This window comes from Opisthorchis viverrini (genome assembly GCF_000715545.1).
Source record: "Opisthorchis viverrini unplaced genomic scaffold opera_v5_203, whole genome shotgun sequence".
NCBI lineage: Eukaryota > Metazoa > Platyhelminthes > Trematoda > Opisthorchiida > Opisthorchiidae > Opisthorchis > Opisthorchis viverrini.
Genome location: NW_008751859.1, coordinates 286,198 through 304,842, shown reverse-complemented (window position 1 = coordinate 304,842; position 18,645 = coordinate 286,198). Strand labels below are relative to the sequence as shown.

The 18,645-nt window shown below is 44.6% G+C and overlaps 2 protein-coding genes across 2 annotated transcripts in view; one reads left to right on the top strand and one right to left on the bottom strand.

Moving 5' to 3' along the window:
- Positions 1–240: 240 nt before the first annotated feature.
- Positions 241–18,645, bottom strand: part of T265_08126 (hypothetical protein) — a gene marked incomplete at both ends in the record, with an annotated part of 43,934 nt that continues 25,529 nt past the window's right edge. Inside the window, 6 exons of the mRNA XM_009173839.1 lie at positions 241–728; positions 3,767–3,794; positions 9,994–10,055; positions 11,767–11,999; positions 13,768–14,269; positions 16,177–16,313. Coding sequence (XP_009172103.1) covers positions 513–728; positions 3,767–3,794; positions 9,994–10,055; positions 11,767–11,999; positions 13,768–14,269; positions 16,177–16,313 — 1,178 coding nt within the window. The remainder of the gene's footprint in view (positions 729–3,766; positions 3,795–9,993; positions 10,056–11,766; positions 12,000–13,767; positions 14,270–16,176; positions 16,314–18,645) is intronic.
- On the top strand, positions 6,565–7,973 carry T265_08125 (hypothetical protein; the record flags this gene model as incomplete). Its single annotated transcript, XM_009173838.1, has 2 exons — positions 6,565–6,686; positions 7,228–7,973. 2 exons carry the CDS (start codon positions 6,565–6,567, stop codon positions 7,841–7,843), a joined length of 738 nt encoding a protein of 245 aa, XP_009172102.1.

Genomic DNA, 18,645 nt, shown 5'->3' with positions numbered 1-18,645 from the left:
CAAAAGATGTGTAACAGAGCGGTTATGACCCGTTGTGAAAGTGGTCGTCGGTTTATTAGCCGAGCTGGCAAATTTGATTGTACAAGTTTCATCGTTACGCACCACTACGCTCCCGAATAACGCACTGAAGATGTCAACTCGATTGGTGATGAAACGTTTGCAATCAAATTGCCCAGCTCAGCGAATAAGCCAACGACCATCTACGCTACCCGAGCTACCAACATTATTTTTTATGACCTTGTGAAAGATTACATATATCTCCCGCGTACGCGTTGCTAGTCTTGTAGTACACTGAAGTTGCTTCAGTAAACGGAAAAAGATGTGGTAATCAATTAATAGATGTGGGGGAAATAAAAAAAATAGACGTAATGAATGCAACCGAATCAGATCACCAGGTGAAAGACGTTGGTTTATTACCAAAAACGATTAAGAGTGCATTCATTCGTCATTCTAATGTTTGAATGGTGTTCATAGGGGTCACAGGCAGGCATATTGTATTTTCTGTACAGTGGTCAATGTTTACAACCATAAGGCGATAAAGGATGCAAGTTTATGGGTGACGGAGACTGGACTGCTGCCGTGGTGATTCCCACAAACCGGTGGGGGTGCGCGTTCTCTCCATTCTTGTTCGAATTTGTTGCTGACGCGGTAGCGTGACGGGCGCGACCGCTGATCAACCGGCCTCCGGCGAAGAATTTGCCGATCTGGAGTTCACAAGCATTAGTAACCTGAAAAGGGAGGAACACGAGCGTTTTCAAAGTTTTAGGGGGGTTATTCCATCTCCCAGCGTGTGCTATGCATCCACGGTATGTAAGTTATGCTCCAATACATAAGACCTGGAGAACGGATGTCTTTGAGTGACTTACATACCTCAGCTGTATTGATGACGCGAAGGATCAGGTCAGAACGCGAATTTCAGAGTCCACAATCGCGCCAGCCGGGTTCGTACACTTGCTGTGATAAAAAATGTAACATCAGGTTAGAGGCCTTGTATATCAGACTAGAGTGCGAGTTAAGTAGAATGGTTTTAAGACACTGCTTCTGCAACTGGAGCATCTTACAGATGTCCTGGTTGGTTCCATCATATTTGAGGCTGGCTGAATAGTAAAGGGGATAAAATGATATGGCAAGCTCTTTACCTATGGACTACATCCAGCGTCTCGACGATGAATTTTGCGTACCGAGCTACGGCGTACCTAAAAATGTTCTGCTCTTCACGCCAAAGTAAGACTTTTGTAAGCCAAAGGTAGGAAACTTGTGATTTAAGAGGATTTACTGGAGGTTTCAAGGTGTCCAATCGTTCTGGATTCTACCAGATCTTCATGAATGGGTCCGCCATATCTGTTCCCATATTTTGCTGTAGGTGTTGATGTATGTGAACAGAAACTTATGCCAATAGCATTCGCATTACCAATTTCCAACAAGATTGTCGAAATGAATGCTGAGGGGGTCAGTGCCTCACATCTCTCTGTCAAGACCGCTGCTTTCACTTTCCAGTTCTACTTTTTCAAACAAATGGAAATGCTGGTATGTCACCGGCAGTACAACATTAGCTTTGCTGTCAAAGACTACCATTTCAGAACTGATCCCTTTTAAGAGACGAGGTCGAAAGTGGGTGCCAGATTTTCCTTCGTTATTTTTTCCGCCTTCCGAATGTCCCTAAGGCGAGAAAGCCTAACTCAATCTTTAGAAAGTTAAGGCCAAACTTCTGGATCGAAGCTTATCTCGTCTTCCTTTTGTTCTCTCGTTTCGGCACCCGCTGAAATCAGTTATTAGCTCACCGTAAGCAACCGGAGAATCTGATCGATATGAGTGGTACTGCAAAACAATCAACGCAAGCAACCAAAATGGGCGATAAGACTTGAAATGGATTTCATAGTCTTCCTTTCATACACCGAAAAAGGGTCGAAGAGTTATATGGAACTTTCAGCTGTTGTCGAAGTCACCGTTTTTTCCGCTTTGTGGACAACCCGTAGCCAGCGGATAAAAGAATCGGCTCTGAGGATTCAAGTCAAGCTCCGGAAATCCTACTGTAGATCGGAATCTTTTGCGTTGTCCGCTCCAGTCCAGGACTACGATTGCTAGATGGTTCGTTCTGAAGTAGGCCTCGGGTTTATTTAGTGCTTTATAGATTAGAATGTCTTTCGGTAGTTTGAATTGCGAGTAAGTCTTCAATAGGTCGATTTGTTCTATTCACGATCTGGAATTGTCCAGACAGCCTGTCAATCTTACCAAGTGAATTTTACGAGCGAGCAATATCATTCTAATATACGGTTTGCTTTAGACTTCAAAAAGTTAGTAAATAAAGACAGGAGCCAGGGATGGATTTGTGCCAAAGTATGCCCACAATTACGGACCAACACCGATAAGTTACTTTTTGTCTCCGAAGTTAAAACTAATTTGGTTATTGTTAACAAGACGCCAGATAACTGGATCCTTTCACATGCATCATCATCATCGACAACATGAAATAAGTGTTCAAAACCAATGCTTTCAAAACTAATGCTCCTCTGCCATACAAGTATGATTTATTTGATAGCCTTATTGTGAAGAAAAGAATAAAAGTGGACGGGGAATGGACTTAGTGCTAGCTTACTACAAACATTCCGAGGTGCCTACACCTCCAAACGCTCATTCAGGCAATCTGGATAGAAACTAACAGCAAGATCGCCACTGGCATCCGTTGCCAACCATATCTTGCAGTGTCTCCAACCAGGCGCAGTGGGGATAACGTGGTCCCCGTTCTGGAAGGTGAGTAACACCGACAGCAACCAAACATTTCTTAATCTCTTTCATAAAGGAAACTACTCACAAGGTTACTGAAAACTCTTCGACAGCCCACGACCGGTTTCACCCTTCTTGGAGCTCCTCAGGTGGGCGCAGTCCCTGAGTTTCCGTCAATCTTACGTTCTACTTTAACCCAAATTGGACTGTTTTCGAGAAACAAACTCATTTGCAAATCAGAAGGGCGAAACCGGTCGTGGGCTGTCAAAGAGTTTTCAGCAACCTTGCAAGTAGTTTCCTTTATGAAAGTAAACTGCGATCTCTCGAATATCGTGTCAAGTGAATCACGAGGCAGCCTGTGTGCATCACATTCAGTTGTATAATACCGTAAACGAGAGATTCAGTTGAGTCTCTCGTGAAAACCAAATTGATTCGCAAATGAGTGTATTTCTTAGCCTCCTTTATACTCCTCTGCCAGGTCAAGTGTTGGCCGCCTCTCTGGGTTGGGAATGTAAAACGGCACTCTTTTCGGAAAAATATGCACCTAGACTAAACAAACGACTATCTTCACCTAATTTTTGTGATTCCGAGGGCCGACTACACCAAGTCTGCTATAAAGATTATCTTCAGCGTACTCATCCCTCAAACTAGCCAAGCAGAAGATGAACATTACTTCTTTCTGACAACCATCGGAGTCAGCAGAACGTTTCTTAGGGAGTAGATGATTAGGACATACGTCGCCACAACGAACATGTGTCGTTCTGAAGGAACACCACTTATGCGGTGATGAACAAACACTCTTTGACAACTCACTATCGGTTTCGTTTTTATTAGGGCTCATCAAGCAAGTGTGACGTCCAAAGTTCCGCCAACCTTACTTCTTACTTGAACAACATGTTGAACACAGGTGCACTTATCCACTCATTTGCAGACTTACGCGTTGTTAACAGAAAGCGTTTCATATTCTTTCGTGGTTGGTCACTATTCCCCAGAGTACAACCAGTTAGAGCACTTCTGCTCTCGTAACCAACGCAATACTGACATCAATCAGGTCATGCGGTACCGTTTTGCTGGGTAAAATAAAAGGGAACCGAGTCAGTCGAGGGCGTGTTCAGAAGCACTACTGCGGCATTACTGCATACCGTTTTAAAAGACAACAGATATCAGTCGTTAATGAAAAAGAAATATAATGAGGTGACGCTTTCTGGTGTATCTGATACAAAGTGAGGATATTATTCACAGCTACTTTGAACAAATTCCATGACGTCGGCAGATAATACATAGTTTGAATCGGAAGTCCGACTCGGTATACTGTGGGTAAGCTGAGATTCTATACAAAAATCCCGACCGCATCCTTAACCAATGGTCAAAACTGCGAGGCAGTGAGGGTCACGGTCTATCTTGAGGATCCTGTCTGCTGAACAGCTGGGTAGTGGAGGCCGGTATATACCGAATTTGAAAGCAGTGAGACATACATCATTGACCCGTAATGCTGCACGCATAGCATACGCGCTTCGGGCCATAGGGCCAGGCTCATCCGTTACACACCCGTGCTGGGCAACTTACTGTTGGCATGGTCAACTACTGGGCGATCATAGTGTGCTACGTTCAGGTCATTCTTTTTCAGAGAATACAACAGCTCTGCCTCTCAAACTATCAAAATTTTGACCAATGCCTCAACAATCCTATGTCGTAAAGACTTAAGATGCCTTCGAACCATCTTGACGTACGACCACATTAAGCTGACGCGCCTAAATTTGTCTGCCCACACCTTTGTCTGGAGTACTTGCGCGTTGAGGATAAAAGTGTCATTCAGGAGTTCAGGAAATTATAGGAGCATTCACTCCTCGCTACCATGGTAGCGCTTGATTAGAGCACATCAACATGTGTAAGCTGGAATGCAGTGAGTGCCATTGGATTGTGCTTCCAAAGCGTGGGACACAACAATACAAGTTTGGACAGAGTTCAGCCTTATCAAATGAGTAAATAGATTATCGACAAATAAATCACTTCCCAAGACTAAAGATTATGATACAAAAATATTGCGTAAGTCAATCTGAGCACTTGCCACCGTAAGAAGGCTGCACATCTCCTAAACTATCTTACAAAACAAATTACTTTAGGGTCGATAAAAGGCCGGAACGCCTGACATTGTCAGAACACCTCATAATAGAAATGGTTACAGAAAAACCAACCAACTGTCATACGCTTAGATCAAATGTTTAGACACTTTTTTATCCAGACCACCACTTCTAACACCTCGTCTTGTTCGCCATAATGAGGGGGCAACAGCGCTTTGCTAACATTATTCGTTTAAAAGACAACGAATACTCGAGGGTCACCGTGTCCTCTCCGTAACATATTGCCCGTTTGCAAGCCTGTGTGGCATACAGATGGCTAGTGTCCAACACCGAGTTACCCGTCAATCGTCTTTGGACCACCGGATGTCTGAACATCGTTGCGACAATCGGCTTCAACGAAACCAGATGTGCCTGTACTTGTAAGCCTGTGAATCCTACTGTCCGTTTCTGCTAGTTTCCGTGAATGTACGAGCTGATTAGCTTGATAAGTCTACTAAGGTTGATACGTTTGTCGCCAGCTAGGCCGACACTCGATCTTGTCAAGTTGTGACGGTTTATTTGCTCCCGTAGTACGCTGAACTCCACTGGCGGTTGGTCGTGTGACACGCACATAGTCACGTCGGCCAGCACATAGAGGTCAGACTGACAGTCCCTTAACTCTGTAGTTTGAGAGTTTGGATACATGTGGTGAGTTTTTCCTGAGTTTCATCACCTTGACTGTCTTCCTCCAAGCACGGCTGACTACACCGCGGACGGAGTGCTGGGTTTTCGTCATCCCACCTGACATCTTGATTCGGACACAACCAACAAATGTACAAGTGCCAATAGTTTTGTGTCAAATTAGTCGTCTCCATACCTCGTATTCATGAGCTTTCACCAGGCAGCTCCGTTCACGGTCACATTTCCCCGAGGTCAGAAGCAGATGTTTTCTAAAATCTCCAGTTCTTAGTTGTTTGGGAGTGTGATCTGATGTTATGGGTTCGAGGGACCGGAACGGTGTGGATGTTTGTTGATTCTGGGATGAAACGAGATACTAAAGGCGTGGATGCCGTTGCTAGATGATGAAATTCCACTTTAGGATGTGCACATACTCCAATAAAAATTAGCATCAGGATCTTTTAGTCATAAGGTGGTCAAGTCGATAGGAATGAATTTAAATTGAATGAATGACCACCAAGGAGGAACTGTGTGGCCACATTTTCGAAAGATTCTAACGTACTTTCATGGATTCGGACGAAGTAATCCTGTTCGACTTTCGACTACCGGTTCTAAGGGGTAGATCAGAGTCAATGAGCTCATGCCAGGCCCCAATGTCTCCAAACAGCTTTGGGTCCAGGGCATTTTCTCAGTTACGCACCAGTATATACATCTGACGCACTGGCGTCGGCGACGATGATACGGACCGAGTAACTCTTTACGAACTCTACTTCAAACCGACCTTAATTCACCTAACAACCCACGCAAGCGTTCAATGAAGTTGGTTCTTGCAATTAGAACACCTTCGGCAGACGAGTTTGACGGCGGCTTGATGCCATGATATCTATTCCGAGGAAAACAACAGCGTTGTTTCCGCGAACTTACACCTTTCATGTGAATTTCCTCATCGCAGTTACTCACAACACATGAGCTCTTATTGCGATCATAACCGGTCGGCTGGATTCGATTCCGAGGGTCACTTGTCCAGGAGCTCCTGAAGTCCCGTCGCATTTGTCGAAAGTGTGAACATCAATTAGCATCACTGCTAAAAGCATTTCGCAAGATGCCGCATGAACAACTTCCTCCCATGGAGCCAGAACGACGTTATCTTCGAATCCATGATTCACCAACTGAACCAACAACTTCAAAGCCACTTGAACGTGAATTACTATACGGCACGCGCCGGTATGACACAGGAATTTTACACGGCGTACTTAATATTAACGTCTGAAAACAGAATCACAATCCCCGAGCCCTTTTCCGGAAACTAGAAGCCACTTATTCAGTCGGTCACCAGTGTATGAAAAGTGTTGGTAGTAAAGAGGTTGTAGCGCTCAGCAGTCAGTTTAATTTGATGTCAGAACATCAGTTCTGATGTGACGGCAACGTCAAGCCTAACGTAACCGGAAACATTTAAGAAATCACAGCCATCTCTCACAGCATCCTCACACAAGTGTAGAGCCCGTTTGAGATGGCAAATGAAACGGACAATATATTTTTTTCTAACGGATTTCGAAACTTCTGCTAAGTCAAACGTTATTCGCCAGCTTAGCATGCACTTGACCTGACGAAGATGCAGGAGCTGATGATGATTCTGCATAGTCATAAGCATTTTCTGAAAACCATACTGGCGCAAAATCCTACCAGACAGTAGTGTACATCAAGCTGACATCCAAATGTAACCCTTGTGGCAATATCCTTCTAACATTTTATCTTGCCATTTTAGAATGTCAAAGAAAGTTGGACCAAAAAAGAAGGGACGTGGCTCAAAATCCAAAAGTGATCCAACTGAAGAAGCCTTAGAAAAGGCACAGAAAGATGTTCGAGCTTTTCGTGATCAACTCAGTCGCACTGTACTTCTGGCGGAAACTGCGGAAAGCCGCCGGCAGACAGCGATTCAGGAGAAAATCAAAACGGCGAAAGAGTTGGAGGAAGTCAGACACACAACGCAACAACACACGGCGTTCATGGTAACGCAAAATGAAATGATCGTCAGCAGTTTGAATAACAAGATAGAGAAACTGGAAGAGTCTTTGCAAAAGTTAAATGAGATGGTGAAGGAGAAAGACGATGCTTTGGAGCAGCTCAAGTTGGAGTTTTCCGAGACTCTAACTGAACGGGATTTGAAAATCGATCGGCTAAAGATGCAACTGAGTACACTGGGGGTGATGTGTGAGGACGCGATGTTACAGGCTGTTGAAAAGCTGACAAACAAGCTTTCGGAGGACTATCAACTGATTCATAATAACTATATGCCTTGGTCACAAAAGACTCTGGAGAAAATAGAGCTGGAGTTCTTGAACCCACCATTCTTGGATGCCCAATCGACAGAATACTACTGAGCTGGACAGCTTGAGACATTTTCTATCATTTTGTACACTTGAGGCCCGTCGTATTTCCCTTTGATTGATTTTCATCGCTATGTTTGGTCCACTTCTTGTCCTGTTTGGGACCTCGAATCCCAAATAAGAAAACCGTCTTGCTGGACAACTCATCGTCGAATTCCTAGACAGCGGCAATGGCATTGTTGACACTGACACCTCACTGCCATAGAACAAACTACTTTAAAGAGCTCTACGCTAAAAATGTGAACTCAATGGACAGGGAAGGAACCCAGCACTGTCCTATCAGTCATCGTGGTATGTACGTGTCGGACTAAACCAGTGAGATAACAGTATAAACTACCATCACAACCGCAAGGAAAAGTGAGGATTAAAATAAAGGAACTGGGATTCGAAAACCAACTCCCCCACACGGCCTATTTGTCACAAGACTTGGGGTTGTGGCCTCAGTACCGGGTCGAATAGTAGTGATCACAACTGTCATGGGCAAGGAAACTCCTAGCACCCCAGTTCCGGTTAGCTATTGCATTCTTTTTACAATCGTCATTCTACTGGACTAAGCACTCTCCATCACTCTTTGCCAGGATGGTGGATGGCGAAGGATGATAAACTGTTTGTGTGCTGATCCACATAGTGCACGTGAAGTGTGCTTCCGAGAAAGGCACCAAATAGGCCGGGTCTAACTTTAGCTGCATTAAATAAAAAATGAATCGTTCAGCTGTAATACCCTTCCAGTGCCTAGCCACCATGCTCGCCGAAGGAAGCACGAGGGATGGGATACTGCCAAGTTGCCCAAGCTTAGACAGCAGAAGTCGAGAGGAAGAGGTCGGGTTCAAACCACGGGCCTTCCGGTCAGTAAATTCGCGCTCTAACCACTTCAGCTATCTCAGTTGTATTATGAAAGACTGTTTCCCGAGAGATGTGCTTTCAAGTGTGCTAAGCAGCCTAGTTACTTAGGGTGAAAAGCATATTGTACGCACACGCCGTCCTGTGCTCAAAACTAGGACAATAACGAAAACCGGTGAAAAAGCGCCAATCAGGGTGACAATAATCCGGTCAAACTGATGGGGGAGCACAGTTCGCAGTAGGGAATCCACAGTAAAATCACTAGCGACAGGAATCACCCACACTATACATCTGACGCTGCGGGTCACCTGGACATGCAAAGAAATGACCAAAGTATGGTCAACATCCAATACTACTCATAAGTTCGGTGAAAATTCTGGACAGCACCTATGAGTAGAACAGAAACAGACCTCGAAACCTAGAATATGGTGTCAACTAAAGCACGGGACGGCGACTGTACACCACTTTCAGCTAGATACCAATTAGACATAAGTATCAGTGTAGTTTCCAGATGAATGTTCACCCCGGCATATTTTGAGTGATGCATGCAAATGTATCATGATGGGGAACCTGAACTGAGCCATGGTAAAAGTAACTCAATGTTCAGGCGGCTTCCGGATGCCATCCTACTAAGTACTACATAAGACTGCCCTAAAGTGTGCAGCGTACTTCAGGCGTAGGGATCATTGTCAGAACATCAGTGAAAGAGAATAGCGACCAAATATTCATATTTTCTTCTAGAAGTTATAAACCATGATTGAGAAATGGGACTCGAAGTCTTCTCCGACTGACTTATAGACCCAACGATGGCGTAAGGTGCGTAGAAATTAACCAGGAACTAGATTTTGATTCCCCCCCCCCCCCCTCCCCGATTGGACCCCAGGAATCCGAAAGTATCTCAACATCTGTACTTTCCTCGAGCCGCGTGACATCCAAGCACCGGGAAGATATCATGGCCTACAAAGTTTTTCATTCGCAGCGCAATTCATCGATCTGCTAGGGCTAAAATAGGATAAATATGCCATAAACGCTGAATACTAAAGACCCGCATTCGCACAATAGGTTGCAAGACATTGTGTTAAAAATACAGAATGTAATCCTAACCGTAAACATCGAACACCGACCGGCACAATCAGGAGGTAAAAAGTAGTACATGTACATTACTAATCAGAGCAGACAATATTCTTTGGGTGATTTGAAATGCAGGTGAGACAAGGTTTATAAAAAGTGGTCTTATCCTATAAGAAACATCACAACGGTAAAATCCCAAGCAAATCGGTTAAAACGGTGAGATGAGGTCTCACTGTTGACGTTTCATATCCATCCCACTACACGTCATTTGGATACCATGTGCGTCGTTCCGAGGCTGGAAAAAAAGGAAAAAATAACAATAGACGTAATGCACTACGCATAAGGTTGCTGGAAACTCCTCGACAGCCCGCGACCCGTTTCGTCCTTCTTTGGGCTCATCAGGTAGGAGCGGTTTGCAAGTTTCCGTTAACTGTCATCCACAACAATAGTACAAGTAGAAGGTTCGTAGTAGACTGTTTCTGTTGGATAATGAAGTCTATAATCATCTAATACATACAAATCTCTGTAGCAGCAACGAAACAGGGAAATTTGCCACAGATTTATCGAGGCCAGTTTGATGGTAAAGCACTCCAAACTGAGCAGCGGCTTTTGGAACTGCAAACTGAGTGGTGATGGATTGCAAGTTATCTATGCCTGAACAACTAGTGCTGGCCACTCTTCCCACTATCCTGTAAAACTAGGACCGCACGGGATGTTACTGCTACACAGCCTACAGGTGGAGTGCCACTGGGTTCAGATTGTGTTGCGATAAATGATAACAAGGCGAAATCGAAAAATCGGCCAATCCTGATACGTTCACCTGATCAGACCCAATCAGGGATGCGCAGCGAGTTGATTCTCGGTATTAAAAAACACCTTCAAAATCTAAATTATGAGGACTTCAAGTGGATGGGAATAGTGTATTGACACAATAAAACATGGGTTTTAGTTGTACTATGCAAACGATGAGGGGAAAGTGAGCAACGATCTACTGATAGTGAACGGATGAGATGTCCACAAATTGTTCGCAAGCGAGGTGAGCAATTTTGATGACGGTTTCTGATGACCATTCTGAATCTTAGATTGGATTTAGCTCTCCCCTGCCACATTGACTGCCGTTCATTTGACGACCAACGTTTTCGTTCTTCAATTTGACATGCAACCCGTTTCTATATTACTTATACGATTCCTGCCACGTGGACAATAATGCTTGAATTAAAATATTTTTGTGAGATGAAGAGGCGAAACTTAGATAATACGGATGTATCTCCAAACAGTGGAAACGTGAATTCATATATGAGAGCACAGTACGCACTGTTTGAAAAAACCGAATTCGACATCATATGAAAACATCGATAGACTAATTGCTCTTTAGGACTATTTCCTTCACACAACTGTGCTGAGGGCTAATCACCCTCCGTGGTATGATCACCACCCTGGTTCAGTTAGGCTACTTCGGGATTGTAATGGAGTATTATACTGCATTGTATTGAAAGAACATTGAACTGGTTTATCTCTCATCACATGATTTTGCTGCGAAACAGGGGGGAGGGTGTTAGAGAGGCCGTGCTGTATGATAAACTGACTATCTGGGTGGATTCCTCAACTCGACCTTACGTTGGCGAAGCAGGGCGCCATTAGGTCACTGTAGTCATAATTAATGAACGACGTTTGATGAACACGTGATCCACGTGCGTTTAACACCTCACGCTAAGCTTGGATTTGTTAATTTTTTTGCATCTTTCAAAGAAATGGTACTAATCTGAAATTTACTCAGTTTGTGACAGAAAGATGAAAAGGTGTGGTCACTGAGACGTCAGGAACCCCAAATGATCGTTCGGGTATCCACATATTCGAAATATTCTTTGCTGTCCATCACCTATGTAAAACAACCGGGGAAAAATCATCGGAGAAGGTTGTTGGTACCAACTGGTCCATGTGAACCGTAAATAAACAGTAAAGAACCATATATGGTGAAATAAGGTAACTATAAAGACGGATCTAACCTGGAAATACGACGTGTCCGTTGAATCGTCTGGATTGGGAACAAATGGCATTTCTAATTCGTTCAAACGATTCCAATCCCCAACCGGTCTGAGGAAATCACAGCAGCGCAGCTGTTTGGCCATGAGGAGACGCTGGGAGGGGGACCGCGATAAAAGGCCGGAAATTAGTTGAACCGCCGCTTGTGACAACTCTTCAGACGGAGGCTCATCGTTTGTGGATGGCCATGGAATATCTGGAAGAAGCGGAGGAAAGCTAACGTGGTGCGCGGAAACGTAGACGAAAGCAGGTTCATGAGATGTGGAAACACGTGCTGGGTGTTCCGTAAGAGGTGCAATTCCCACGGAAATCCAACTGCTATCTGTGAGGTACGATGGACAGGTTGTTTGGCTAACGAAGCGGTTCCCAATCTTGGAGAAAATTCTATCCAATTTTCAGGGGGACATTTGGAGAACACGCAGAGGCAAATGAAATCTTACTGTCCATAGGGGTTTATACTTGGCACCCAGATGTTAGGAAACTCGTGTGGAGGAAACATTCTGGAGCTGTAACACCTATTCGGTGTCTAGGCGCCATATCACATGCAGAAAGCACGAGGCTCAGATACTTCCTGCTTAAACAAACACCTATTCGGTGTCTAGGCGCCATATCACATGCAGAAAGCACGAGGCTCAGATACTTCCAAGTTGCTTAAACACGAGCAGTCGAGATATACAGATGTGTATGGACCTTGAGGCCACTAGTCTCGCGCCTTAACAACCGAGACATTTCGAGCTCTTGGCGAGTCCTAAGATGGTTCCCTAGGGAAGGGATGTAAAAACTGATGTCTTGCAAAGTTGTCCAGGGAGGGAGTATCCATAAGTTTATTCCCCATTCCTAAGTTGGGGAGATTAGAAAGTCAGCAAGTGGAGTGTTTTTCTCTGCTTCCAGCCGCGGTCATTGCAGCTACTTTATTCGGCAATGAAACCCGTAACAAATCACAGTTCTTCTACTGGACGCACTATTTCACCTCAATAAGACGAAACTGCACACACAAGGCCATACAAAAAAAATAAAGGAACAGGGCGTAAGATAAACGAATGACCCGGAATAACACTTGGACAGAGAGCAAAAAGTGGATGCTGTTTTCTGATCGGATAAATAGGTTAGAGAATCAGTCGTATACGACTGAAGATCGAAAGAGAGCAGTTGACCCGGTCGAATAAATTCCACTGTTGGACAGTGGTAAAAAAAAATCACCGTGGCAGATTTTATCTGGAGAATCAACAATGACTTCCTGTGCGGGTGAGATGACTCAGTGGCTAGAGCGCGAATTTACTGGCCGAAAGAAAGAAAAGAAAGCATTCAGCTGTAGCACCCTTCCGGTGCCTAGCTGCCATGCCACCCGAAGGAAGCACGAGGGCTGGGATACTGTCAGGTCGCCCAAGCCTAGACAGGGGAAGTCGAGTGGCGGAGGTCGGATTCGAACCACGGACCTTCCGGTCAGTAAATTCGCGCTCTAACCACTTGGGCCATCTCGCTCCCTTTACTGACCGGAAGGTCCTTGGTTCGAACCCGACATCTGCCTCCCGACTTCTCTTGTCTAGGCTTGGACAACCTGGCAGTATCCCAACCCCCGTGATTCCTCCGGGTGGCATGGCAGCTGTGCACCGAAAGGTGCAACAGCTGAACGATTGTTATTATTATTCCTGTGGATACTTTCCTTGAGACTGCATCTTCGATGGATCCACTACATGTGCATACATATCGTCAACGAGTACAAAAACAGATCTCGTTGCTTCTTCTGGACAATAACGCATTTGAAAACCACAGGACATCACTAGGAGCGTCGAATTGTTGCATGTCGCGCCATCTGCCAATAAGGCACCAGCATTTAAGAGAGAGAAGTCTGAGTTGTGAACGTTGCCGGGCTCAGTACCAAACTCTCCATAGAGACTATACTACGCTATCAAACCTTCATCGACAGAACGCAGCAAAAAAAATCGACAACATGAATAGCTCACCCATATCGATGATGTTTCGAAATACCGCATCTGGAGATTCGTCCGCAAATGGGGTACAACCAGTGAGCATTTCGAACAATATAATACCCAACGCCCACCAATCGACCGCCTCGGATTCCATCAACAATTCCCGTCCGTCAGCTGGGCAACTAAGCAGTTCGGGAGCAATGTATTCCGGTGTGCCCAAAAGTTGAGGAGTCACGGACAAGGCAGTACAACCAGCTGTGTCAAAACCGACAGTCCGGACATCGTACTCTCTGCAGGTCGGAACAACCGGAGACGGAGGTGGTGCGCACGGCTCGAAAGAGGACTGAGCGAATTTTACAGATGATGCCAGATGAGCTGGAAGTTCGCAAATAACACTGAGCGGAGTAGCAGAATTGGTGGACGAGCCAAAGTGTACGTTACTAATTCGGTTCGCAGTCGTGGTATGTAGATGGCGAGAAGGAATGTGCGATGAGGGCGTGTGAAAACCGGTCACAGGAAACGGCCGCGAATTCTCCTGATATTAGGATGTTTGAAAGTTCGGTGAAAAAGTGCAGTTGAAGGTTAATGAAGGTCATATGTGCCTGGGTCTACGAAAAGTTGCGCTAGGAAGTAAACGCGGTCGGATCAGTAATTCAAACGAAGCAGCTAATCGTGATTGAATTTAAAGAGATCCATCAAGAGCCGGTTTTCGACAAACTTCATTCAACATAACAAAACAACGTAATGAAACTGATTCCATCGGCTGAAACAACTATGGTAACTGCCCCAAGCGGGGACACCACTACGAGTGGTCCCCATCAATTAGTATCGATTCCTCTCAAAGCGTGAGGGGACGATAACGCATGGCTCAGCAGTATGCATAAGCAACTCAAGTGTGGCCTAGAGCAGATAGTTTGAAAAAGTAAGATGGGGCAATGTTGGTTATAAGAAAAGCTTTCTCAGAAAAAAAAATCAGTCATATGGCTGTTTTCATCCAGAATTCACGATCGGGTCTTTGGAGGTGTGGGCTTATCAGACTAGACCAACTAATCGGCTTTGTCAAATCTCGTTCGGGTTTTAGGACACTCTTGAATATGAGCGTCCTTGGCCTATACGGCAATGAAACAGCGGTGTGAATATTGCTGTTGCCAATATTGATCATACTGGTGGTAACGACGAGGAATACGACTCGAAAATGCAACTGAACCATTCGCATCGTGAAGTCTACATGTTCGAATGTCCGGTAAAGCCTGGTACCAGCGTTACAACCCTCCAAAAAATATCATGCAAAGTCTGAGAATCGACCACATAAAAACCGTTCAACTTGACTGACACATCATCTTACGCAGGAAGTGAAACACTGCCCCACATTCACTTTACCTGCTGCGCAATGCGAACTAGTTTAATGCCCTAGGCTGCCCAGAGACATACAAGCACTTTTTTCCCAAAACATCACCGAAAACACAAGAATGAGTACTGAAACAGCGGGTCTCTGTTCGCGTCGTTGATGTGGGACCACAAGAATAGTGCAACCTATGAAGCGATAGACGGAGGAGAGGCCCATCAATCAGGCTAGTATTAAATTGTGAACCAGTCCTATGAATAACAATTTCATAAAACACATGTAAGTGAAGTGTAAACGAGGGCACACTCAGTGTCACACGGAAAGATGAAACGTCCTCTAACAGGAAATGACAAATGTTTACCATGATATGAACGACGATGACAAGGGAGTTCGCTGCAAAAATGAAACGTCACAACGCACTCAGCAGTCAGATTGGTCAGAGGGATAGAGGAAGGCCGGAATCCGAGAGAGTAAAGCGATGCGGATGGAATGTCATTGTGAACATCAAATTGAACGACCATGATCTGCTTCAGAGGTGACATTTATTACTGCATGCAGTGTGTATTATATATATATATATATACTTACATATATACAAATATAGCTATTTATATTTTTCCACCAGAAGGTCAGAGTTGAGGATCACCAGTAGTCAACAAATGGGGATGGTCTTGGCACACTTTGCCTCTCACAGGTGGCAGTTTCTCTTCAGGGCACCGCACACAAAGTCGAGATTACAGACAAGAGTAACCTCGATAGACACCGATTCGGTTTTCACGGAAGACTGAAACCTAAAACCCAACTGAATCACTCTTTATGATTGTCGGATTTCGTGCGATTTGGAGAACATAAGGTATATGGAACTTCGGGGACTGTCTATACCCAATAAGAAGGGCGAAACCGTTTGTGGGCTGTCGGAGAGTTTTCACAACCTTATGAGTAGTCTGTTAAGTCTATACCTCTATATCCTCCTTTACGGAGGTCCCGACTGGAGGTTTCTGTATACGGGGCTCAAAATAGGGCTTAAAATCAATTAACGGTAATGTAAGTTGCTAAATATCTTCATTTATCTAGAAAATAAAGGCAGTTTTCCCCACCTTCTGTCCTGTGTGCGAACGATGTCGTGGAAGGACACGAGGAGTGCGCAACGGAGTGTCTGCGGCACGAAATGAAGAACTTGTGGGATAAAGCATGTATGGGTGCGCCGGGTCAATGTCGGCCAAATTCATCCCATCTGTAACAGGTCAGAAAGAAAGAACAAAAATATTGAAATGCGGCTGGATAAGCGGTTTCATTTTGAATTGAACTAGATAGTGTAAAAATCCCTAAAAAAAAGTACAACTGAATTCAAGGGAAAAATGTGAGAGATGTTACTGATTTTCGAAACACGAAGCACATTAGGTTTCCGGTCCTTATACTGGCCCATCATGTAGGATCTGTCAGACAGTGTTGCCGATCCAAGGACTAAGTGTCCCCCAACCGACATGCACACTCCGGGGAACAGAAAACTTCGTAAGACTGAGCGCTTTGGGGCCTGACCACAACCTCCACGATAGATTTTGGTTTAATAGTGTTTCATTTGTGATTGGTTGAGTCATTCAGCTGTGACACTCATTCAGGGTCTGGTTACTATGCAATGCACGGAAAACACGAAAGCTGCAATACTGTTCAAGCCTAGACGGAAGCAATTAGAAAGCTACAGCTGATTCCAACTATGAACCTTTCAGTCAACAGCTACGAGTCTTAACTCACATCACACGAAAGCAAGTTCATACTGAGAACGCAAACTGGATGGTAGACCGCGCAGTCTCGGCTGAAGGAAGAGCGCGCAGAAAATCAGTTAACTATACACATACAATGAAGAACTAGACTATCACCCGGTTACCAAGGTAACCATCGCCTCCAGTAACACCATCTCAACCATGGTAACCACACCAAAACCGAGCTAGCATTGCGCATTCTCGCTCTTTTCTGGGTCATAACAATGGTAACTGCGCAATGGAATGAAAGTGGCGCCGATGGGCACAAGCGCGTAGAGATGCACAGAGCGAATCAGCGAATGTGGACGGAAGTGCCTTCATAAGCAAAAGGTAAACCTTAAGGCGATCTTGGCTCATCGTCACCAATGGCACAAGAAGAGGTTGATGAGAAGTACGTAATTCACTCCTGCATAGCCACGACTCCCAACCAGTCACAGTAATGCATGATTGTGCGGTGGTTTTTGAGAGCTGTTTAGATGAACTGAAGAGACTAAACTGGTGATAACTATCACAGTAGCTCATCTGGTCTAACGGATAGAGAAACTAGCGAATCGAACCGATAGAATAATTGGGTATGAGGTGCCAATTCATCTGTTGCAGGTTTTCACTTTCATTGAGCTTACAACAAGTGCCGTCAGAATTCGATGATAGCAGAAGTTATAACGCACCAGTAGTGCGGAATGTCCACTTTTGCAACAGTATGAGTAAAGTCACTCGACTAACTCTAGTTCTCAGACAAAATCAAACCGAGTAGGACAGATTCTTCCGGTCACCAATGTTCGAATACCGACAGTGCTGCCTCACGGACAACAAGGTAAAAGCGCAGGGGGAAACTACCGAGGATTCCTAAATGAATCTAGTTACTGAAACAGTCCAAAGCTTCGACGATCAAGAGGCCGACCTTTTATTGCTCGACTATGAAATGAGAACCGACAGCGCCCGAAATCACCATCCCACTGTGAACAAAGTTAGCAGATGACTTAAACAAAATTCAACTGCCTTGCCTAAAGAGAAACCGCAGTGTTACCACAGCAACGGCGAACGGACCAACAACCAAGGATTCTCATCATGAGTAAAGTTCTACTTCGGGATTCCGACACATTTGGTGTTTCCAAATGATTACCTACACCGGATTTTTGACCGACTGGAACATCATCGTGCCATTGAAGAAGTTTTCGTTCGTCTTCGAGGAAAGGTGGCGTCATCTGATGCTGGGATCATAAGCTATGAGAAGTAACTACACTACTACTGTAACAGTGATACTACTGATTAGGAGGCATGCGAGTAGTATGTTTTGTTCTTGTAAATTCGCTTTGCGTCTCTTAAAAAGGGAGATCTGTTGCGGAATTTGTGGAGTCGCTTTGTAGCATTTGCTTGGATCTGAGCAAATAATGATTGGAGTCAATGAATATCCAGGAAAGTTCAAGAAGACGCGTTCAGGAGAAGATGGATGTCCAGTTTTTCTGAATAAGATGCAAATGATAGTTTTGCTTCTCTGTAAGTGGTCAGTTGGCATTTTCTAATATATAACTCCGCAGCGAAAGCCTTCTTCCTTTCACTACTACTACACCGTTGGCAGTTGATTTACTTGTTTTCAAAAACTGAGTATGAATGACTTTGCTAACTGATACTCGCAAATACAAGAGAAGTGTTCTTCATAAGCAGCATTGGAACTGACCGACAGCCTATCACATGCTTCATCCTGTTTTCAGCTCACCAGGTAGACAGAGACCTTTGGGTCATGCTTAGCTGGACTTCAAATTGCCCCGTCAAGTTGGATGAGGCTTCATGCACCCTAAGCGGGGT